This window comes from Rhinopithecus bieti, unplaced genomic scaffold (genome assembly GCF_001698545.2).
Source record: "Rhinopithecus bieti isolate Rb0 unplaced genomic scaffold, ASM169854v2 scaffold_31823, whole genome shotgun sequence".
Lineage (NCBI taxonomy): Eukaryota > Metazoa > Chordata > Mammalia > Primates > Cercopithecidae > Rhinopithecus > Rhinopithecus bieti.
In genome coordinates, this window is record NW_016814121.1 from 2,108,563 (window position 1) to 2,133,320 (window position 24,758).

The 24,758-nt window shown below is 49.1% G+C and overlaps 1 protein-coding gene across 8 annotated transcripts in view; it reads left to right on the top strand.

The window, feature by feature from the left end:
• The window catches only part of RAPGEF1 (Rap guanine nucleotide exchange factor 1), a 132,040-nt gene that overhangs the window by 67,186 nt on the left and 40,096 nt on the right, over window positions 1–24,758 (top strand). For 4 of the 8 annotated variants that reach the window (XM_017849912.1, XM_017849914.1, XM_017849917.1 and 1 more), the window contains 8 exons: window positions 909–1,065; window positions 9,668–9,756; window positions 10,732–10,884; window positions 11,315–11,438; window positions 11,884–12,067; window positions 13,711–14,211; window positions 18,435–18,637; window positions 21,193–21,351. In XM_017849912.1, the coding sequence (XP_017705401.1) occupies window positions 909–1,065; window positions 9,668–9,756; window positions 10,732–10,884; window positions 11,315–11,438; window positions 11,884–12,067; window positions 13,711–14,211; window positions 18,435–18,637; window positions 21,193–21,351 (1,570 nt within the window). The remainder of the gene's footprint in view (window positions 1–908; window positions 1,066–9,667; window positions 9,757–10,731; window positions 10,885–11,314; window positions 11,439–11,883; window positions 12,068–13,710; window positions 14,212–18,434; window positions 18,638–21,192; window positions 21,352–24,758) is intronic. The other 4 variants (XM_017849913.1, XM_017849915.1, XM_017849918.1 and 1 more) reach the window with 2 other exon arrangements.

The following is a 24,758-nucleotide window of genomic DNA, read 5'->3' on the forward strand; positions in this document are numbered from 1 at the left end:
TGGACTAGAGGGGTTTCAGCACATAAATTTTCTATATTGTTGCTCTTCCTCTGTTATAATTATTTGAAATGGAAAAATAATCCTTTCCACAATTCCTAGGGAAATTAGTTATTTAAAAATATGTGAAAGATGTAAACACCTCCATCCGACTGCTACTCTACAATCACTGAGGCACTCAGGGCTTCTGTTCGTGGGCGCTGGCATCACAGTATAACTGGTAGTGTGGTGCCACACACACACACACACACACACACACACTCACTCACCTGCGTTCCCACCCTCACATCCCCACCACCATCACAGGCCCCCTTGCCCCTGATTTACTATCCTCAAAATAGTCTTCATTCGTGCGCTCCTGACGTCCGTCTCATGGTTATAATGCAGAGGATGATGAAGCTGGCCCCCTGACAGAGGAGTTCTAATAAACTGCAGACCTGTTTTGAGTTCATGACTGTTAAAATCCCGCAAACCTGTCGGCTCCTTGTGGCACATCTAAAATAGATTTTATTCTAATTGCTGACAGTCAGTATACACTCCCTGGACCTGGTCTAGTGATTAGCAGCTAGAAGGAAGGGAAGATGGGGCACTCCTTGAGACATGTGATCAGAATCTTGTAGAAGGATGTGAAGTTTGAAAAAGCATCTTAACTATCGTGGTGGAATTTTTGTAATGTTCCATTTTGGAAATGAAAAAATTTTGAAACGCAGATTAGAATATAAAGCTCCACAAAATCTTTGTTGGATGTAAGGAAAAAGGCTCATGGGAGAAGTTTGCTTATTAAAAGGCGGTGTGGATTTTGCACAAAGAAAGATGGGGAAACACGCCCTCGTCACCAAGAAGCTGGCTCTGTGCTAAGTGATGGTCATGCTTTAGGTTTTCTTTTTTTTCCATTCTTCTCTTCCCTGTAGCTCAGCCCTCTCTTCCTGCTATAGCCGAGTGTACCAAAGTCTCGCCAACCTCATTCGCTGGTCTGACCAAGTGATGCTGGAAGGTGTGAACTCAGAAGACAAGGAGATGGTGACGACTGTGAAGGGGGTCATCAAGGCCGTGCTGGATGGAGTGAAGGTACCGGTGCAGGTTCCAGACAGTCCCGGTCAGGGACTTAGAGCAGCCTGCCTGCTGGTGCTTGTCACATAAGATCTTGCTCCTAACCTTCAAACATTAGAATGTCTTTCTGCGTCTCTGGTGTTGGTGCGCTGTATCCCATAACTGCTTACTTCTCTCAGGACTGGTGCAAATGGCTCTTATGGAAAAGCTGCCCAGAGCAGTCAGCCCTTACTGAGCATTGCCTTAAATCTTCAGTGAGCCTTCGTAGCATTGTGCTAGCTGAGCATGCTTACCAGCTAGACAAAATGCAATGGAGATCATTTTCACAATGACTTTAAGCAAAGCTCCCAGCATGTCATATCAGTGCTACCTTTTCATATTCTGGGAACTTCTAGGATTCTTGGTAGAAAAGCAGGAGTGAGTTGAATAAGAAATGGAACTTTCTATATTTACTTGACATCCATGATGTGGTCTGTGTATTTGCTATCCAGAGAAGTCAGAAACGGCGTAAGAAATTATGAATCCTAGTTAAGATGGGAAGCAAAGGCCATAGAGGGTCTGGAATTGGGATCAGGGGGACAAATCCTAATAGAGAAAATAAGTCCTAGTGGATGGGGAGCAAGACAGAACGTTGGACATGAACCATTGGGTCTTTGGGTCAGGGCCAGGGCTGCAGGCAGCAGGACAGTGGAAACCCCGCTGTTGTGTGAGGCCGTATAATGTAGTAGAAAGGGGGTCAGCCTTAGCGCCTGGATGGATTTGAATCCCAAGTTCATCACTTGCTAGTCTATGAACTTGAACAATTTACTCAGCTGCTCTGCACCTTAAGTAACTCATTTATAAAATAGGGATAATAATAGCATTGTGCATCGCAGGGTTATAGGAAAAATTACACTAGTCAATACACATAATGCTTCTAGAACAGCACCTGGCACATACGGAGCAGTCAGGCCTTAGCTGCTATTTATTATTAATTATGTGGTGCTAGATGCATGCTTTGTAAACAGATCTCTTGGCTTGAAAAACCTGCGTCCCTCTCTTTTCTGAACCCCTCAGTCCACAATTACAGCTGAGGTATTTACCCCAGGTCAAAAACAATTCCTTCCCACTCAACCAGGCTAACAAATTCCTGAAAGCCGTCTCCTTGGCTTAACATTCCCCAGCAGCTCTGGAGAGTAGAATAAGGACCCCCAAAGGGCTTAAATTACAGAGAGAGGCTGAGAAAGCATTGCTCAGCATTGAAAATTGCTCCAGAATGAAATGTGTGTTTGCCAGGACATCTGGGTGGCCCTCCACCTCCAGCAGCATTTAAGGGGAGGCTGTTGTGTCTGCTGGGGTCATGGAGTTCATGTAAAGGGGGCTTGCCTGGATGACATCAGTATTTTCTTCTGAATTCCCCCATGTTCTCCTTTTTTTTTTCTTTGAGATGGAGTCTCGCTTTGTCACGCAGGCTGGAGTGCAGTGGTGCAATCTTGGCTCACTGCAACCTCTGCCTCCCAGATTCAAGTGATTCTCCTGCCTCAGCCTCCCGAGATGCTGGGATTACAGGTGTGAGCCACCACACTCAGCTAATTTTGTATTTTTAGTAGAGATGGGGTTTCACCATGTTGGCCAGGCTGGTCTTGAACTCCTGACCTCAGGTGATCCGCCCACCTTGGCCTCCCAAAGTGTTGGGATTACAGGCATGAGCCACTGCGCCCAGCCTGCCCATGTTCCCTTCATTCCAAAAAGTTACTAGTATCTGCTTAGGGCAGCGAGACTCAAGGATGTAGCCCAGGGTGGCTGTTGTGATCAGACCTGATGGCCCGTTCCAGGATTTGGAGGACAGGCACGTACGTTATCCTGTCTGGTCCTCACAGTAGCACATTGGGTTCAGCAGGGCAGAGTGGGACATGGCCTGGGGCTTTATCAGCAGCCCCGAGTCACTCTGGCTCACCAATTCCTGCTGTTCCTGTCCAGGCTTCTGAAAATGCTATTATTGAAAATTGTTATTTTTCAGGTAACATTATTAAGGTTTCCTTCTATCAAATTGATTCTCATGAGATGTTCACAAGTTAGAGTAGCCAAAACGGAGGAGAGTGAGTTTCCATTCATAAAGCTTTGTGACAGTCCCAAGTACATTTCCTCTGTGGAGTCATTACAGCACCACTTCGTTAGTTGAAAGGCATGTCTGAAAGAAAAATTTCCTTGATTTTTCAAAGTGACTGGGACAAAAAAACAAGAGAGAGAAACCTATAGATTATGAACCTGTCAATGTTGGAGCAAATAACTTTCCACAATTGCTTTAAAAATAGGTCAGCCAGAACAAAGATTCTCTAGGTGAGAAGCTTTACAAATTCAGTTTTGTTTCATTTATTCAAGAAGCATTTAGTGAGAACCTTCTGTGTGCCAGGCAGTGAGAGAGAATTGGGAATATGAGCAAAGCTGGCCCAGACCCTGCCCTATGGCACTTAAAGTCTAAGGAGGACAGGACCATAAACACAAAGGCACACCCATGTGGTATAGCGCTGCCAGGGGAGATGGCACAGTGTGCGATGAAAGGGTATGATGATCTTCCTTTCTCAGGGTGATCAGAGACGCTTCCCCAAGGAAGAGACAGGCCAGCATCTGGAGGATGGACAGGAGCTGCCTGTGGCTGGGAGCTTTTCATGCTGGAGTCATTACAGGCAGTGAGAGTGATCGAGACACTATGATGTTGGCATTTGTTGTTATTGTCTAATAGTAATAATAGCTAACATTTATTGAGTGCTTTTTGTACATCATCCTCACTTGATACTCATGACAACCCTCCATAGTAGGCATGAATGGCTGCCTCTTACCCCTTTCACAGGTGTGGAGACTCAGGCCCAGGTGGAGCAGTAGAGTCAGTGGCAAGGGCATGATTCCCACCCCAACCCATTGCCCCCTCCCCGGCTCCTGCGCACCATGTCATCCGAGCTACCTCCCACGGGAGGACAGGATTCTCTGCACTCCCATCCACAAGCCAGCTGTGACTTCCAACATCTCTCGCTGACCCTTCAGGCCTGGGACACCTTACAAGCCCATGCCCTGGTGGCGTGAGAGAGCCTCCCACAGCTGGGAGGGGCTGGAGCTGTGCAGGGGGAAACGCACTCACGAGGATGTCGGCAGCCCACTGGAGGAGGGGCTGCACGCTCCTTTACACTGACTCACCATCCTTTACGTAACCCATTCAGTTGTTCAAGGGAGTCTTTCCTCTTTTTTTTTGAATGATTGAACAGGTGTTATAAAACAGGATTACTTTGGTTTTGTCCCTGAATGGGTAGTAGCATTTATCATTTAAACCTCCACATAAATGCCACTTGTTCAAGCTGTATAACCTTGGGCAAGTTACTTCCCTGAGTTTCAAGTAGGTTTTACAATATTTGCCCTGAAGATTTGAGGAGAGATTCAGTAAGATAAAGTATATAAAGTACCTGGTAAGAACTAGGTAACCAGGAGGCAGTGGGGAAACAGTGTTACTTGGAGAAGTGTTCATTTCTAATGGCTCACGGTGACCATTTTTGACGGTGATTAGGGCTCTTTTCCAGGTAGTCTTATAATCTCAGGTAAGAGATAGACCGCTGTCACCTCGTCTGGTTCTGGGGCTGCTTTTCCACCGGGAGCCTGTAGCTCAGAGGTGGTTGTGACTCTTGAAGGAAGGAAATCTGAGGAATTTAAAGACCCTCAATGTTTTCTCTGAAAACAGACCCAGTCTAGCACCTGGCTGTTGGGGGCTGAGCCACTCAAGGTCAAAGAGATATCCCAGCATGACCTTTTGAAATCAGTACCCCACCTCTTCCCAACTTCACCAGTTAATTTCCTCTCTTACTTGAGCACCAGAGCTGTATTTTGACTTGTCAAAGGTCATTTAAGCCCTTCCTTCTCTGTGATTATTTTCTTTCTTTCTTTCTTTCTTCTTTTTTTTTTTTTTTTTGAGACGGAGTCTCACTCTTGTTGCCCAGGCATGATCTCAGCTCGCTGCAACCTCCACCTCCAGGGTTCAAGTGATTCTCCTGCCTCAGCAGGAGATTACAGTAGCTGGGATTACAGGCACCCACTACCACGCCCGGCTAATTTTTTTTATCTTTAGTAGAGACAAGGTTTCATGTTGGCCAGGCTGGTCTTGAACTCCTGACCTCCAGTGATCCGCTCGCCTAGGCCCCGCAAAGTGCTGGGATGACAGGCGTGAGCCACTGCGCCCGGCCTATAATCATTTTCAATATGAATAAAATGAACATGGAAGTAAAGTATTACATATTTGGAGAGCTACTTTTCCAAATACCGTTTTTGACTTTTGAAAACTGATTTTCAGTGACCAGTCGGCAGTTTCCAGTCACTGTTGTAGACGTAGACTCTAGAGTAGTCTTTTACAGTCTTTTTTCTTTTTTTTTTTCTCCCCGAGACAGTCTCACTCTATCGCCCAGGCTGGAGTGCAACAATGGCACAAACTGTGCTCACTGCAACCTCCACCTTCTGGATTCAAGTGATCCTCCATTCTCAGCCTCCTGTGTAGCTGGGACCACAGGTGCATACCACCACGTCCAACTAATTTATTTATTTATTTGTTTTTTTGGTAAAGACAGAGTTTTACCATGTTGCCCAGGCTGGTTTTGAACTCCTGGGCTCGAGTGATTCACTCGTCTCGACCTCCCAAAGTGCTAAGATCACAGGCATGAGCAACCACGCCTGGCCTTTTTATCAGTCTTTTTTTTTTTTTTTCCTTCAAAACGGAGTCTCGCTCTGTTGCCCAGGCTGGAGTGCAGTGGCGCCATCTCGGCTCACTGCAAGCTCTGCCTTCCGGGTTCATGCCATTCTCCTGCCTCAGCCTCCCGAGTAGCTGGGACTACAGGCGCCCGCCACCGCGCCCGACTAATTTTTTGTATTTTTAGTAGAGGCAAGGTTTCACCGTGCTCTCCATCTCCTGACCTACACATGAACCACCCACCTTGGCCTCCCAAAGTGCTGGGATTACAGGAGTGAGCCACCGTGCCCAGTCTTTCAGTCTTTTCTAACTTGTGCCTCAGGACAATTAAAAAGTCTGACATCCCTCTCAAAAAAAAATTCTACCTTCAGTAGGAGGTGTTGGGCTCATGCCAAGTTATAAATGGTCAGCTTTCAATGAGATTGGGGTGTTAGCACAGTAGCTAGATATGTGCACATTTTAGGGTTTCTCTTCTGTGATAGTTAAGGCAAGTCAAGACTAAAGACCTTCTGTCTAGGCAGGGAGATAGGTGGTAAGTTTAAAAGCAGCCCGCCCCTTTTATACTCTTTTCAAGCCTAGGCCATGCGAGCTAGTGTAGGGAGCGTGATTGGGATCATGACATCATCTTTGAATTCGGGCGCCTGCCTGCACATGTGTGCCTGTCATTCCAGGATTCTTTTGCCATCATTCATTAGTTGAGTTTACAGCTGCCTCTCCAGAAAAATGACGATCTAATTATAATTGCTCATGAATCAATGAAGAGTCGGGAATGTTTTCCTGTATCAACAGATGCAAACAACACAGACTTCTTTCTGTTCCTTTGGCCCTGCTTGTAAAGAAGAGTGAATCTGAAAGTGGAGTGTCCAGGGCACTGTGTTCTGGCACTCTGTAACTCCCTCTAAGGCCGTGATGCTCTTCTTTGGGGCCTGGCGTTGTACTTTTAGGAAGAGCTGCGTCTCCCACTGTCCCCCCTCCTCCAGGCGATAGGGTGCAGGGGAGCTGCCTCTGTCCTAATTGCTCTCTTCCCTGATTGTGTAGTCTCTCATCCTCTATCTCGTCCTGTTTGTAATCACCAGCTAGATGACTGCTCCTTAAATATTAACTTCTAAATTATGCTAACATCTAAGTATTAAGGTTCTCCTTTCTTGCTAGTACTTGGCTCTTAGAGATTTTGCTTCTCCACAGTTCTTCAAGAATAGGCATCTGAATGGGGTAACAACTGTCACAGAGTAGGGTAACGCTGAACCTGTGTCTGTGGATATGCCTGGCTGGGCATGGTGGCTCACACCTGTAATCCCAACACTTTGGGAGCCCAAAGCAGGAGGACCACTTGAGCCCAAGAGTTTGATAGATGCATTTAGTTTTGGGGGGGATTTGCTTGTTTAATTGTTATTTCAGAAGTAATATGTGTTCATTTCAGAAAATTTAGAAAATAGAAAAAGAACAAAATAAAGGGGTATTTCATAGCCATATTTTTTGTATTACATATATTCTTGATTTGGCTTTGTTTACAAAACATGCAATATATACCAGCATATCACCTAGAACTATTTTTCCACTTAATGTATTACAGCATCTTTCCATGATACAGTGCATATTCTTGTTGTGACTTTGTTTTTAATAACAATGTAATGGTTGGCCCATTGTCTGGTTCTATCATGACTTATGTAATCAGTACATATTATCAAATATTTAATTGTGGGATATTGAACTATTCAAAATTATCACATTAATGATACATAATCTTACGTATATTCTGTGATGACCATCTTTTGTGGTTTAATTTTTGCACACATTCATGACATTTTTCTAGGACAAGATTCTTTTTTTAAGAGATGGAGTCTTAATCTCTCACCTAGACTGGAGTGTGATTACAGTTCACTGCAGCCTTGAACCCCTGGGCTCAAGCAGTCTTTCTCCCTCAGCCTCCCAAAGTACTAGGATTATAGGCATGAGCCACTGCACCTGGTGCAAAATTCTCATGATGCAAATGTTTAAGGCTTTTGATATATACTGATAAGTCATCCCTCTGGAGAGGCTGTCTGAAGCGGTGCTCCCACCTACTATATCTGGAAGTTTCTATTTTATTACCATCCAAGGTGATGAATGTCTTATGATTATTGACCATTGGTATCTGTGACTTTCTTGTTTGATTTTTTTTTGGTGTGTTCACCTTCTAGTTTTTGTGTTTTTGAAAGAACCCTTGCACTGGGAAGGATGATAACTGACTCTGACTTATTTGCAGCATACACTGTCGTTTTTGTGTGTGGTGTTTTTGAGTCTGGAGAGGCTTGGCAGCCTCTGGTTCAGGGTCTCTGGTTACTGTGTTGCCCACTGGCATCCACTGCCACCTCCTCTATAACTTGTAAACAGCTTCCTGCTGAAACACGTAGGCCCTGGCCAGATGTCCATCGACAGGAAGGCCGGGGGAGAAGTTGTGATGCATCCACTCGTGGGAACACTGCCGGCAGCGAGCAGCAGGCACCTCGCACACACGAAGCACAACCGTTGACGCTGAGCTTGGGGGATGGAGCAGGCAAAGATGTGTGGACAGGAAGTGGATTGGCGGCTGCCAGGGGCTGGGGGTCGAGGGGAATGTGGAGTTTCCTTTTGGGGTGATGAGAAGTCCTAAAATTGATTGTGTTGATGGTCACACAACTCTGTGAACAGACTAAAAACCACTGAATTGTACACTTTAAATGGGTGAATTTGATGGCATATGCATTATATATCCATAAAGCTGTTTTTAAAAAGAAAGTGGACACAAAAGTGTATATATGATATGGTTGCATTTATATAAAGTTCTAGGACAGGCAAAAGTAATCTATGATAATGGAAGTTAAAAAACGGTTGGGGCAGGGCAGGTTGGCTGGAAATGTTCTTTTTGTGTGTTTTTTTTTTTTTTTTTTTTGAGACGGAGTCGTCGCTCTGTGGCCAGGCTGGAGTGCAGTGGCGCGATCCCGGCTCACTGCAAGTCCGCCCTCCCGGGGTTCCGCCATTCTCCCTCCTGCCTCAGCCCTCACCAAGTCAGCCTGGGACTACAAGCGCATCGACGCACGCCGCTAATTTTTTGCATTTTTACGTAGAGACGGGGTTTCACCGTGTTAGCCAGGATGGTCTCGATCTCCTACCCTTGGTGATCCGCCGTTCCTCGGCCTCCCACAGTGCTGGGATTACAGGCGTGAGCCACTGCGCCCGGCCGTTCTTTGTGTTTTTAGTGGCACTTACTTGGGTATATGCGGTTGTCAAAACTCATCAAACTGGGAGAAAATGCATTCTCATCTTTTTTAAAAAAACACATGGGCCCTTAGGTCGTCCCTTTTTTTTCTTTTGCTATGATTTGAAAAGGCTATTTTCTTTTCTTTTTCCTCAGTTAATGGTTCTAAAGTGATTTCTTTGCTGGGTTATCTCCCCTTAACTCCTTCTCCATTAACAAGGATCCCAACCAGCCCCCACCCACCCCCACCAGCTAGCTGCTCCACCACACCTGTGGCCAGCTGGCCTTGGGAAGCCACCCAGTGCCATCGTCATGCATACGATCTCATGACTTTAGAGAACTAGAAACAGCGTTATTCCCCAACAAACTGACTGGGAATCTCTTCTGCCGCGTATTTTAATTTGTCTGATAAACAATCATTTTGAGACTCTGGGGTTTGCCATTTCCCCTTCCAAGAGGAAGTGCCTTTACGCATTTGAAACTTCTTGACATGCCATGAAGGTATTTTTGGAGGGCCGAGGACATTTGGGAAGTCATGCAGATTACCTAAGGCAAGTGATTCTTGCATTTATGGTGCGTGGGGAATCTGTAGGCACAGAAATGAGACTCAGCAGCAGAGGATAGACAGCACCTGCCTGCCTTCTTGTGGAAACTCAGTGGTGACGGGAGCTTTGCTCATTGCCTTTTTCTTGTGGGGGTAGGAGCTGGTCAGGCTCACCGTCGAGAAGCAGGGACGTCCGTCTCCGACGAGCCCCGTGAAGCCCAGTTCCCCTGCTGGCAAGCCTGATGGGTAGGTGCTGACTAACCCTCCTGTCGCGGGGTCACACTCAGTGGCAAAGTCTCTACATTTGACAAGGATAGGGCCCGGGGGGTGGGCAGCATGAGGGTGGGCTGCTGGAGGCCCATATTGCTTTTTCAGTGGTTAGCATTTTGTGTATATTTCACACAGGCTTGAAGTATTGCCCATCTCAAGTTTACTCTTCAGTGTGACTGTTTCCAAGGATCACGTGTGAGCGCATCCAGTGACACATACCAGTGCTTTTCCTGGGCAACTTCGTTTCATAATTACAAAGAACTTTTAAGGGCTTGGGTTTGGGGGCTTTGACTTGAGAGCACTCTTGCTTGATCCAGAGTAAACTGAGGATGACATCGATGGTTGTAAGGGTTTATATTCATCTCTACTCCAAGCTCCTGGTAAAAATATAAAACATAAATTTGGAGCTTTTGTTTTGTTTTTGAGACAGAGTCTCTGTTGCTCAGGCTGGGGTGCAGTGGTACGATCTGGGCTCATTGCAACCTCCTCCTCTCAGGTTAGAGCGATTCTCTTGCCTCAGCCTTTCAAGTAATTGGGACTACAGGTGCACGCCACCATGCCCAGCTAATTTTTGTATTTTTAGTAGAGACAGGGTTTCACCATGTTGGCCAAGCTGGTCTCAAACTCCTAACCTCAAGTGATCTGCCCGCCTTGACCTCCCGAAGTGCTGGGATTATAGGTGTGAGCCACTGTGCCCGGCCTGGAGCATTTTAGAGAGCCCTTAGATCATCTTCAGATGAGGAAACTGAGGTGCAAAGTTGGGGGCACAGCCAAGCTCCAGTAGCTCCTTAGCAACCAAACCAGAACCCCAGGGCTCTGTATCCAGGGAGCCTGCTCCTCAGCCCCACCTCACCCACCATGTTCTACCCAGTCACATCCTCACCCTCTCACGGCCTGTATGTGCTCGTCCCGTCTGTGACCTGTAACCCCAAGTTCTTCCCAAATCTCCAGCCCAGCAGAGCTCCCCCTGACAGACTGCGAGGTAGAAATCCTAAACAAGACGACCGGGATGTCACAGTCAACTGAGCTCCTCCCAGACGCCACAGATGAAGAGGTCGCGCCCCCCAAGCCCCCTCTGCCTGGCATTCGGGTGGTTGATAATAGGTAATTACCTTCCTGTTTGTCCAGTGCTTCCCATGGTAGAATGAGCAAGAAAGGGAGGAAAGCAGGGTTCAGGCCCTTTCCCCTCAGTGCTGGGGGCTTGGCTCCCCTTGGGAGGCTGACTCTGGAGCTGTCCCCACCCCGCCCAGCCCTCCCTGGCCACCCTGAGCTCTCCTGAAGGCCGCCTTGTGCCCTCAGCCCAGGGAGACCTGGTATGATTTATTATGAAAGAAAAAGAAAGGGTTGTTCTTTTTCGTTCATTTGGTATTTACAGGTTTTATTTTGGGGGAGGGGAGTAGGCAGGAGTTGAAGTGTGAACATTGGGTGTGGAGAGTCTAGTAATGAAAGAGCCCCACATCCTGTACCCCATTATCACGCTGAAGAGCTTTGGTGAGTGTGGTTTGGTCTGCCTGGACGTTTCGGTCTGTTTCAGTCCTCCACCAGCGTTGCCACCCAAGAAAAGACAGTCAGCACCGTCCCCTACCCGAGTGGCTGTGGTGGCCCCCATGAGCCGAGCCACCAGTGGCTCCAGTTTGCCTGTTGGAATCAATAGGCAGGTAATGCAGCTCGTGTTCGCTTCTTGGGAAGGCAGGGAGGGGGTTGGGAGGCTCAGGGATTTGGCTCCTGAAACTGAAAGAAACCCATGGTCTTCAGGCGCTGCTGTTTTGTCACATCGAGGGGTGCTTGTACCCCTCTCATTCCAGGACATGATCCAAATTCCCATATGGGGATAAGGGTCAGGGCAGGGAGGCCAGAGCCAAAGGGCGTCTCCTGGGGATAGGTGAGCCCGGCGCCAGAGCCCTCCCTGGCCACACCCCCCCACCAACTCCAGACGGCTGCTTCTCGGCTGTATGTGTCCTTCAATTGCTGATGTCAGAGGTGGTTTTTGAGTTTGCCTGACAGTATTTCCTTCTCTAAGTAAATGCACCAGTTGCCTCACCCCTGGTCTCTGCCACTGTTTCTCAGAAGTGACTTGGCTTTGTTTTTCTTTTTCCGTTTGAGGATTTTGACGTTGACTGTTATGCACAGAGGCGACTGTCAGGAGGCAGCCACTCATATGGTGGAGAGTCGCCCCGCCTCTCCCCCTGCAGCAGCATAGGCAAGCTCAGCAAGTCAGACGAGCAGCTGTCCTCTCTGGACAGGGACAGTGGGCAGTGCTCCCGGAACACAAGCTGTGAAACACTAGGTGAGCCGCCAGCATCTTCCTGTTCCATCCTGTCTTGGTGGCTTCTCTGGGGCCATACAGTCCTGGATGGGAGTCCCAGGTCATGCAATCATTAACTACGTGACTTTGGCCAACTTGTTTAAAATCTGAGCCTCAGCTTCCTCATCTGCAAAATAAGGATAACTGTATCTGCCTCCCTAGGAAGTTGAGCATGTAAATGAAATCACAATGTAAAACCACAGCCTAGATATTCAAGCGGTAACTGTTGTTAGTTCATCTGTCAGTGGGTAATTTGACTCTCTTTACCAAAATTAAGAGCCATTTGTGTTGAAAGCTTTAATTGAAGGGGTGGGGGTCCTGACAACACTTGACAGAGGCTGAAGGGGAGAGAGCCGCACGAGCCAGCCTTCTCGTTAGTCAGTGCTGAATGTGTGCTGTGTGGGCCCCTCCAGTCTGCCAGGCAGGGGGCTTAGAGAGCAGGAAGCTGTTTGTATCCTGTGAACTAGATATTTTCACTTCTGAGAATGTATCCTAGGAGCATAATCAGCGATTAATAGCAAGATTTCATTGGTAGGAAATCAGGTGAATTATGGTACATTCATTTGCTGGAATAATCTGTAGCTATTAAAAATTGCTCATAATATATTGATAACTTGAAAAAGTACAGGACCATTTATGTATTTACATAGTATTCTCAATTTTTTTTTGAGACAGAGCCTCACTCTGTCACCCAAGGCTAGAGTGCAGTGACACTATCTGGGCTCACTGCAACCTCTGCCTCCCAGGTTCAAGTGATTCTCCTGCCTCAGCCTCCCAAGTAGCTGGGACTACAGGTGTGCACCACCACGTCCGGGTAATTTTTTTGTATTTTTGATAGAGGCGGGGTTTCACCATGTTGGCCAGGCTGGTCTTGAACTCCTGACCTCAGGTGATCCGCCTGCCTCAGCCTCCCAAAGTGCTGGGATTACAGGCGTGGGCCACCGTGCCCAGCCAAGTTTTGTATTTTTAGTAGAGAAAATGGTTTCATCACATTGGCCAGGCTGGTCTTGAACTCCTGGCCTCAAGTGATCGGCCCATGTCAGCCTCAATAAGTGCTGGGATTACAGTCGTGAGCCACTGCGCCCAGCCAATTTTTGTATTTTTAGTAGAGACGGGGTTTCGCTACATTGGCCAGGCTGGTCTTGAACTCCTGACCTCAAGTGATTGGCCTGCCTCAGCCTCACAAAGTGCTGGAATTACAGGCGTGAGCCACCGCGCGGCCCTCAGTTGGGCTTTTTCAAAAAGGAATCTTAGAGACAAAAAAGGCATTTAAGGAAATACATCAAAATGTAAATAGAAAATACAGTTAGATTACAGGGTTGTGGGTGATTTTTATTTTCTTGATATAATTTGCCACGGTTTCTGTAATGGTTGTGTATTTTTCTTTTTTTTAAGTAAGAAATGTAAAAAATAAGAAAAGTATAGCAAACAGCCATATTCCCATCTGGTTTGCTTTTATAATCAGGGAGAAGAAAGAAGAATATAACATGTAAATATAAACGAAACCCTGGAGACATGTCTTTGTCACACACCCATGAGCAAGCTGGCGAGAGGTGGGCAGTGGGGTGACTGCTCCTGCAGGGCCTGTGGCTGACGGGGTCTTTTTTTCCCTCTTGTAACTGCAGACCACTATGATCCCGACTATGAATTCCTCCAGCAAGACCTCTCTAACGCAGACCAGATACCTCAGCAGACGGCCTGGAACCTTAGCCCGTTGCCAGAGTCTTTGGGGGAGTCTGGGTCTCCATTTGTTGGCCATCCTTTCCAGCTGCCTCTTGGCAGCCATCCCCAGCCAGACGGACCTCTGGCCCCAGGGCAGCAGACAGATACGCCGCCTGCTCTCCCCGAGAAGAAGCGCAGGAGTGCAGCCTCCCAGACGGCGGACAGCTCTGGCTGCAGGGTGTCCTACGAGCGGCATCCCTCGCAGTACGACAACGTCTCTGGGGAGGACCTGCAAAGCACGGCCCCAATCCAGTCCGTCCCCTACGCGCCCTTTGCTGCTATTCTCCCCTTTCAGCATGGAGGTTCCTCAGCTCCTGTCGAATTTGTGGGTGATTTTACTGCTCCTGAATCAACGGGTGACCCAGAAAAACCACCTCCTCTACCAGAGAAGAAAAACAAACACAGTAAGCTTTTGTTGCACTGTTGTCAGGAAGTGCATTTTATAACCTGAAATGGCAGTATGTTTTCTGTCAGCATTAGACCAGAATCAAATCAGTGGCCTCATTATTTCATAAAAGATAGGCCAGCCAGGTATGTGGACACTTCTGGGAGCCAGGTTTTCTCATTACAGGTGATCATTTTTAAAACCTGATCAGCTGATCTCTCCTTTACAGTTTCTGTACAGTCTCAGGCCAGTTCTCCACATAGCCCAAGGGCTTCTCCTATTTATTTATTTATTTATTTATTTATTTATTTTTGAGACGGAGTCTCGCTCTGTCGCCCAGGCTGGAGTGCAGTGGCCAGATCTCAGCTCACTGCAAGCTCCGCCTCCCGGGTTTACGCCATTCTCCTGCCTCAGCCTCCCTAGTAGCTGGGACTACAGACGCCCGCCACCGCGCCCAGCTAGTTTTTTGTATTTTTTTAGTAGAGACGGGATTTCACCATGTTAGCCAGGATGGTCTTGATCTCCTGACTTCATGATCCGCCCGTCTCGGCCTCCCAAAGTGCCGGGATTACAGGCTTGAGCCACCGCGCCCGGCCGCTTCTCCTCTTTAGATGGCAACAGTTAACCTTCTGGCCTGATCACAGTGACAGAGGGGAACGAGTGTCCTGGCATGCAGGACAGCATTGCAGCAACATCTGCGTAGAGCGAGGTGGATATGTGAATTTCAGCAGAACTTACATAGTGTCCACAGAGTGATTGTCTGAGGATCCCTGTCTAGAGCACGCTGTCTCTGTTCATGCTTCCAGAATGACTTGGGAGCTGAGGTTGCCCAGCAGGAGTAATTGAGGACACTTCTTGGACCAAACATTTTAATATATGATGTTATTGGAGCCCAGGGGTGGAGCTGAAGTTTTGAATATTTTCCAACTGTAAATCTGCCATAAAAGTAATAAGGAGAGTTCTCCTGGAAATTCTGTTTTCTCCTAGCTCCCCAAACTGCCCCACACTTCTGGGAGTTGCCTGGCCCTCTCTGTCCCTGCCCTCTCCCCGCTTCACTAGCATAGTTCTGCTTCGATTTTCTTGGCAGCGCAGCTGTCACCGTTTCAATGTGTGTGGTCACGTTAGCCCCACAGCCCCGGGCTTCCCTGGCCTCAGTTGACATATCCAGCAGAGAACTTCTATGAACTAGAAATGGAATCTCTACTCCAGATTCCCACATGAGAGCATCTGAGCCCAGCTTAGAACTGGGCCCCATTCTCAAAGAAGGGAAGACCTGGCTTGGTTCAGTCCAGCAGGGATCGCCCTGAGGGCCGGCTGCGTGGTCTCCAGAAGGCTGCGGCTGAGATGGTATCATGTATCCCCAGCTCCTCAGTGGGTGTTGCCCAGCTTGTGTGATGGCCTCAGCAGTGGTCCCCAGCTAGAGGGAGAGCTGGCTCTGTGGGACTAATGATGTCATCCCCATCTGTCATGTATATTCGCTCATCAGAAACCAGGGCTCCCGCAGAGGGGTGTGCAATGGCAATGCCAGAAGCATTTCCTTCTCTTCCCCTCCCTCTGCGTGGACAAGTGTTTAAAAAGCTGTTGGCCTCCCCCTCCACCCCTGTTATCTTGGGCTACATGCCACTCAGGCTCACCCCCTTTCCTTCCCTAGGGGAGGGGTCCTCTGAACTCAGACACTGGGCAGAATGGCATCCTTGCAAACTGCGACAGACGCCAAAGAGCCTTACCCTTCCAGCTCCTAGAACAAGTGTGGGTGGCGGTCCTCATGCAGGGTCTGTAGAGGGGAGAAGGAAAGGGAGGGGTAGCCAGTGTTTCCTTTCAAACAGTCTCAAGTGGCTGAAAATCCCCAGTAATTTAGGCCACCATTTTGAGGCTTTAACCCATTCATCAGTGTCTCCAGCACTGGAGCCTGCAAACCTCTAAAACAACTCCTGAGCTGCAGCCGTGGCGTGCCCTGAGCTAAAGCTTCACATGCCCTGTCGAAGGTCATCCTGACAGCCACCTGCAAGGCAGGCCCTATTCGTTCCAATTTCATAGGTAGAGAAACTGGAGCTTAGAAGAACTGAGTATTGCCCAAGATCAACAAGCAAGTGGGGCACGGATCTGGGACTGAGAGCCTGACCTGAGTTGTACAAGCCTGTTACACTTTCTCCCGAGCCAAGGAGGAAGGGATTCAGCCCTCCTTCCTTGAGATCCCATCCAGTTTTCAGTGTTGACCCCTATGCAGGGGGTGGTCTTCTCCATACTCTGTGAAAGAGCCCCCAAACTTAGGTACCCTGCCTGAGCCTCAGTCCTAGTCCCCAGTCTGCTCTTCACTCCCCAAGGGAACCCTCAGGTGACCTTGTGGAAAATGCCTCAAAATTGCTTTGAGGGAAAGAAGGAAAGAATCATCACCCTGGCCGCGTGGCTGACACTGGCCTGAGTTCACGCATGCTCAGTCCCAATGTCACGACGTATCCTCATCATTTGTGATGCACTGATATCATGAGGGTCCCCAGCCCCTCCTGCCAGGGGCAACCCTGTGAGTCCCTTGCACCAGACAAGCCTTGTGATCACTGTCCGGCACCTGAAATCCCCAGTCCCAGGCCCTGAGCACTGGCGGCTGAGCCTTCCCAGCAATGCTGGCTGCCTGGCCTCTGGGCTGCCTGCCACTGGGCTGCTTTTGAAATGGACCAGGTCCTCCTCATTTGTAGAAGGCTGGGAATATCACTGCTGTTCTCTATGCTTGGCTAGCAGGTCTCTACAAGGACTTCAACATCAAGAGTTCAGAAAGACCTGAAGAGATCACAGTTTCACAGAAAAGTCAGGCAGAGGTGGTTGTGTTTAGTCTTTTTTTTTTTTCCATAGTTCACTGCAGCCTTGAACTGGGCTCAAGGGATCCTCCCACTTCAGCCTCTTGAATAGCTGGGACCATAGGCACATACCACCATTGCTAATTTTTTTCTTTTCTTTTTTCTTTTTAGAGATGGGAGTCTCACTATGTTGCCCAGGCTGTTGTCGAACTAGCCTCAAGTGACCCTCCTGCCTCAGCCTCCCAAAGCACTGGGATTATAGGCATGAGCCACTGTGCCCGGCCACGTTTAGTCTCTTTAGGGAACAGTTTGTGGGTGCTTGGGATCACCTTCCTAGGCTTGCCTCTTCCTCTGGAGCCTGGTAACTATGGTTGTGCAGCATTAAAGAGGAAGTGTGGGGCTAGGCGCAGTGGCTCACGCCTGTAATCCCATCACTTTGGGAGACCGAGCCAGGTGGATCACCTGAGGTCAGGAGTTTGAGACCAGCCAGACCAACATGGCACAACCCTATCTCTACTGAAAATACAAAAATTAGCTGGACATGGTGGTCCATGCCTGTAATCCCAGCTACTCGGGAGACTGAGGCAGGAGGATCGCTTGAACCCACGAGGTGGAGGTTGCAGTGAGCCGAGATCGCACCATTACATTCCAGCCCGGGCGACAAGAGCGAAACGGAAGTGTAAAAAAAAACGGAAGTGTAAGACAAGCTCAAGGGGCTGCGAGCTGCCCTTTCAGTAGCAGCAGCTGACCTCGGGGGCAGCCATCTCTTCCTGTGCATCTTTTCCAACCAAGTTCTGCTCTATGCTTGTTGGAGCTAGTAAGAAATTCTTACATAATATTTTAAATAAAGAAGGTGACTTTGAACCCTTTCCTTCAGTGACAGTCCTGGAGAGAGAGCATTTCCTCTATACCTGGACCCCCAGTGCGGCTTAGGGAAGACATAAACTCCCTACCTCTGTGATTGTCTTCCTCAGCTCAGTGTCTGGCCTTCCTCGATTTGTTGACTAGTTGAGGTTTGCAGAAAAGCCTCTGGCTTTGTGCTTATTGGAAGATACAAAATTTAGCGCTGCAGAGCCACCACTTTTTCTTGGTATCTGAATCTCAGCTCCACCTGGCCAGGTGCTCGTCACAAGTGCCATGCCCTGAGGGGAAAGTGCCTGCTCAGGAGGTGGCTGAGATTTGCCATCCCTTGAGTCCCTCGCTTGAATCCTGAGTTCACATTAGGGTTCCCCATTGGTGTTGCGCGTCTGCTGGTCTGGACGCGTCTCCTCTGTTAGCGCATCAGAGTGTGATTTCACTGCCCGAAAAGGCCTCTGCGCTCCGCCTGTTCGTCCCTCCCTGAGGTGCTTTCGGTGGAAAGCCCCCTAGCTGCTGTGGGAAGAATGTGGGGAGGGGTTCCCTGACGTGGCAGCCCCCAGCCTTGCTGCAGCTCTGTCCCTCCGTTTCACAGTGCTGGCCTACATGCAGCTGCTGGAGGACTACTCGGAGCCGCAGCCCTCCATGTTCTACCAGACGCCGCAGAACGAGCACATCTACCAGCAGAAGAACAAGCTCCTCATGGAGGTATACGGCTTCAGTGACTCCTTCAGCGGAGTGGACTCCGTGCAGGAGCTGGCCCCGCCACCCGCCCTACCCCCCAAGCAGCGGCAGCTGGTGAGTGACACCCTCCCTTGTGACTAGAACTTCCGATCCTAGCAGGTCTCTAGGAACCAGAACGAGCCTCCTCCCTGCCGTGGCAGGGCCCCAGTTTTGGGTGTGAAAGGCACCATCTCCCACACAGATGCTTTTACTTTTTCCTGAGATGCTCACCAGCAGCCCAGTGCCCACTCCACCACCTCCCCACCCGGGGGTGCAGGGACCTTTCTTTTCCACAGCAGCCCCACGCAGCAGGGACAGGCTTGTACTCAGGGTGTTTGCTCTCTCTGCTGACAGTCTCTTGTATTTTTTTCTTTCTTCTTTGGCTTCAACATAGACCTCCCAGAAGGGAGGGACTCAGTCAAAGCACAGGCCATGGTCTGTGCATGGCCATCTGTGGACTTGATTGGCATAATGGGCCTAACTGTGTAGAGTGACTTACAACCCAGCCTTGGCCAGGGAGGGCCCAAGGGAAACAAGCGCCATTGAAGCAGAAGATGGCTTTAAACAGAGCCACTCTGTTTCAGACACAGCACCTTCCTCTTCTAGAAAACACTCCTGTGCTGAGGACTCCCGTGCACGTAAGGAAGCATGGGTCAGCACAGAAGGCAGGCTGTTCCACCGTGGGCACCCCATGAGGCTCCGGAATTGCCCAGGCACTGGGCAGGTGGGCAGATCGGGGGTGCCTGTGGCATCCCTCCAAACTTTCTCCCTTTGCTGCCAGTTAATGAACATGGAGGACCCTAGTCAGGTTTGAGGATCTGAGCCTCTTGTCCAGCTATGCTCCCCAGGAAGAGGAGGCTCCCCAACGGGGAGCTCCAGGCTTGTTCAGAGCTGCCTGGGTTGCTGTGCTCATGTGCTGGCCAGTCTGGTGGCTTCTACTAGGAGGCGACTGGTGTGCACTGGGCCATCTTTTATCCATTACGAGAGGACATGAAGGGCCGTCTGATTCTTCTGGGAGGCAGCTGCAGACTGGAGGACAGATGTCCCTGGATTACTCCATATAATCACCTGGGGCTCAGCGCAGTCCCAGGAGCCCCTGAGCTTCCTATACTCAGTGGGCTCTGGCTGACCAAGCAAGCTGTTTTGTTTCCACTCAAAAACTACACTCAGCCCCTTCAGAGAAGGCCATGTCCAGTAGAGAAAAGGCCAAGCTTGGAGTTGGGAGTCCTGAATACCAGTCCTGCCACTCGTTAGCCGTGTCACACGTGCCATTTTCAGAGTCTCAGATCCTCACCTGCCCTGCCCACCCCGCAGACACAATTGAGAATGTGAGTCTCAATTGCTTTGAAGATGTTTCAAAAAGGGTCCCACCATGGAAATATAAATGCCTCATTTAGAGACCCCTTGCCTAAAATGTTTGGTTAGAACTATTGCCGAGACCCAGGAGTGGTGGTGGCAAATGTCTATAGTCCCAGCTACTTGGGAGGCTGAGGTGGAGGATCACTTGATCCCAGAAGTTCAAGACCAGCCTGGACAACATAGTGAGACCCTGTCTCAAAAACAAAAAAGCCATTGCTGAGCCTGATTTATTGAAAATATGTTTGGCCCATTGGCCATCCTTGGCATCTTCTCCGTACTACGGAGTCCAAAGGCTTCTGAATATTTGGGGAGACACCCCTAGTGAGTGAGTGGAATCAGAACCTGTTCCGCCACACCTGCGGGGCAGTGGTGAGCTCAGCCCCCGGAGGCCTGTTAGGAACATCTGTGTTGAACACCTCCCCAGGTAAGCACCAGGGCTCTCATCTGGCTCTATATGGTCCCTGCCACAGCTCCTGGCATCCCCATTATAAGTAAATTGAGGCTGACAGAGCCAGCGAACCTTAATCCAAGCCCACAGCTAGAAACAGAAGACCTGGGAGCCAGGCCCAATCCTAATGACAACCCAGGCATACCACCTGACAAGTCCTGCCAGCTGCTGGTCGCACCCTCTCAAATGCAGATGCAGGAAGTGTTATCCACACTTCACAGACAAAAATGGTGCTCATTACACACGCCTGTTGGCCCATGTACAGTGTGATAAGCAAGATTCCAGGTGCTTCACACATATCATCCCATTTCATCCCCCCAACAGCCCTGTACAGGAGGCGCCAGGGTTCTCCCCATTTTACAGACAGAAAACCTGAGGCACAGAGACCTTTAAGTAGTGCCCAAGGCCAAACCCGTGAGAAATGGCAGGATCCAGACTCAAACCCAGGCAGCCGGAGCCCCATCTGAGTTTTGAAGACGTGTTAATGACACATGGATCCACTCCCCACAGAGGAGCAGCTCCAAGCCCGGAGTCAGCCCGTGTCTGTATAGCTCCAGCCACCTTGTCCTCCTTCCACCCGACCTGCTTCCTGTGGAAACAAATTTTAGGATCTAGAGTAAGGAAGTGAAGGAGGGTGTCCTTTCCTGCAGATAGCCTTCGGCAGCTGGTTTTAGTCCCTGAACTGGGCCTAGAAGCCGTCCCTCTCCAGAATGTCTCTAAGAGGATGTGGAGAGCGACCTCCATGGCCTTTCCCTGCACGGACCTGACTGTTCTCTGCTTCTCTCCCTCCTTCCCTGCCTTCTCTCTCCTCCCCTCTGTCCAGCAGGCCTCCTGTGCTGCTTCTTCCTTCTCCTCTGTCTCCTACTGTGTCCAGCAAACTAAAGTGGCCTTCACCCCCGAGGACGGCAGTGCCGCTCAGGGCCTCAGTGTGTCCGTCTCTAACTCCTTTCTCAGCCGGCACGGCAGCTTGCCCGTGCCCTCGGTGAGTTGCTCCCTGCTGTTCTTTACTTGGAAACACGTGAACAGGGCCATTCCTTGGTAGCGTGTGCCTCAGCTCTGTGTTCTGCCCATCACGGCCCTGCCCTTCTGCGGGTCCCTACACATAGATGGGAAGGTTATCAATGGTTGGTTCTCTGGGGCCTTAAAGACCATGAGGCGTCCAGGTGAGGCAGGGGTAGGCATGGGAAATGTGAGTGGCCATCTCTTGGGAGCATCACCAGTCTGGCATAAACTGACAAACACATTTTGACCTTTTTATCCCAATCTCCCTTTGGGACTTGGGTCAGCCCTCTGTGTTCCAGGATTAAAAAGGAATATAACCAGGTGTGGTGGCACTCACCTGTAGTCCCCACTCCTCAGGAGGCTGAGGCAGGAGAATTGCCTGAACCCCGGAGTTCAAGTCCAGCCTGGGCAACGTAGTGAAACCCTGTCTCAAAATAAATAAAATAAATGAGATGGATGGGTAGATGGGTGGTACTATTCCTCACGTAGAAAGCCAGGTTGAGAAGAGCAGGCTTCACCAGCACGTGGTGGTTTGACTTAAGGGCTGTGTTAGTTTGCTTTTGCTACATAACAAACCCACCCAAAACTTCGTGGCTTAAAATAATAGTGACCATTTGTCACTGCTTAGGACACGGAGTAGCAGGATGGTTGTGCTGCTCTGCCCCAGACTTGGCCAATTTTGGCTGAACTCACTGACATCTGTGGGACCTGAGCTGGGACAATGGGGCTGATTTGGCTGGGACCCATGTAGTCTGTCACCTCCATCAGGCTGGCCTGGGCTTGTTCACATGACAGCTGGCGGGCTTCCAATAAAAACAAATGGAAGCATGCAAGGCCCCTTAGGGCCTAAGCTCAGAAGTGGTGTGATGCCTATTCCATTGCATTTGCTCAGTTAAATTACAAAGCCAGCCCAGATTCAGGGAACACAGAAGTTGTTTCTGCCTCTTTATGGTAGTTGCTGCTAAGTCGTGTTGCACGGGCCGTGGGTCCAGGAAGGGAATGGGCTGCAGCCATTTGTTTAAAGAGTTTACTGCTTTAAGCCTAGGGGCTGGCACTGAAGAGGGGAGTCTTTCACTGGCATCTGTGCATGTCCAGGAAGCAAAATGGCCACATTCTCCCTTTCGTCTGTTAAAATGAAACTTCGCACAGGGGAAAGAACTCTAGAACAATTTTGCTTCAGCGTCTTTCCTTTGGGACTGGATTTTACTTGCGTCGTATTTTGTAATTGTGAGGATTAAGTAAAATTATGTGAAACGGCTAGGTATGTAGTAAGCTTAGCTTATTACTGTTCTTGCTCTCATTGTCTTAGTAATAAGAGTTCTGGATCCTCGTCTTGTTCTGCTTCTAACTTTACACATGAGAGCTAACCTGTTTGGCCATTTTCCCCCCTCTGTAAATGATGAGTTTGGACCAGGCGATTTTTTGTTTTTGGTTTTTTGTTTTCTTTGAGACGGAGTCTCACTCTGTCGCCCAGGCTGGAGTGCAGTGGCACGATCTCGGCTCACTGCAAGCTCCGCCTTCCGGGTTCACGCCATTCTCCTTCCTCAGCCTCCCGAGTAGCTGGGACTACAGGCGCCCGTCACCACGCCTGGCTAATTTTCTGTATTTTTGGTAGAGACGGGGTTTCACCAGGTTAGCCAGGATGGTCTTAATCTCCTGACCTCGTGATCTGCCCGCCTCGGCCTCCCAAAGTGCTGGGATTACAGGCGTGAGCCACCATGCCCGGCCGGACCGGGCGATTTTTAAAGACTTATCCAAACTCAGGTTTCCAGTTTGGTTTTGTCTGGTTTCCATCTGTGCCCAGGGTGGGCAGTCCAATGCCCAGTGACTTCCAGTGCCCAGGACCAAGACAGTCTTGCCTATCATGAGGACCTTGGAGTGCATTCTCCCACTGGATACTAAGGCCTGACTCCTTAGAGCCCCCAGCAGCCCTACTCATGCTGGGAAGACAGGCTCCCCTCACCCTGCTCTGGCCACACAGAAGCCCATGGTTTCCTCAGAGGCACCTCTGGCAAGCTCCTTTCACAAATCTTGCGAAACTTGGCCTGTAGACAATCCAGGCTCTTGACTGAGCTAGGTTTTTGTTTTTGTTTTCTTTCCCCTTAGAGTTTCTACAATATCCCTTTTGAGCAGTTAGGGTTAGAGGACTATGAATGAACTGGACTGTTTGCTACAAAATTAAATTTGAGGGCATTTTAATTAAGTTTGGTTATGAGTACGTCATAGTTTTTATCCCTGGGACACACGAGAGCCTTAAGACATCTTGTGTGTAAAACACTGCATTCTTAGCAACAAGGACCCCGAGGGAAGGACCTTATAAGATGCCTTATGTCATTAAAAGGAGAATACCTTAGGAACCATTAGTAATGGCCACGTTTGGAACATTCAACATCCAGTACACTGAAACCTCAGAAAAGTGATTTAGTACAGTGCCAACACGTTCTTCATATATCCGTTGGTTAAATTCTAAGATGAACCCCAGACATAGGGCTTTGGGTTACTATCAGAGCGCCCTTTATGCCTAAATTTCTTCGCTCATTGCTCCTGGGCCTGTGTCGTTTGTCCAGCATGGAACTCTGAAGGGGTGCCCCTTGGAAACACAGCAGTTGTCAAATCTGAAGACAACTCATATGGTTCTTGACACAGTGGACGGTTACTTCTACTAAAAGATTTTAACCATTGAAAACCTCTTGCCACGGGAATTTGTAGGGCACTAAATCTGTGTGGAACAATTTAAATTGAAGTGGATACTGAGAAGTATTCTCATTCACTCCTCCCCTGATCCTAGGGATGGCTTTAATTCAGCAAGCTCAGGACATCAACTTTTCTGGGCCAGGTTGCAAAAGACATCCAGCTGAGGAAGATGGCCCTGGCCAAAGCAGATGGCCCCGGCCAAAGCAGGGCTGCAGGTCAGCAGGCAGAGGAAGACAGGCACGAAGCCTGCTGCAGAACCAAAAACATCTGCACACATTTTAATTAATTTTGGGTCTGAGTACGTCATGGTTTTTTGGTTTTTGTTTTTGTTTTGTTTTGTTTTTGAGATGGAGTCTTGCTCTGTTGCCCAGACTGGACTTCAGTAGCATGATCTCTACTGACTGCAACCTCCGCCTCCCGGGTTCAAGCAGTTCTCCTGCCTCAGCCTCCAGAGTAGCTGGGATTACAGCCGCCCGCCACCACGCCCGGCTAATTTTTTGTATTTTTAGTAGAGACAGGGTTTCACCATGTTGGCCAGGCTGGTCTCAAACTCCTGACCTCAGGTGATCTGCCCACTTTGGCCTCCCATAGTGCTGGGATTACAGGCGTGAGCCACCACACCAGGCCACATCATGGTTTTTATCCCTGGAGTATATAGGAGTCTTAAGACATCTTTCATGTAAAATACAAGTT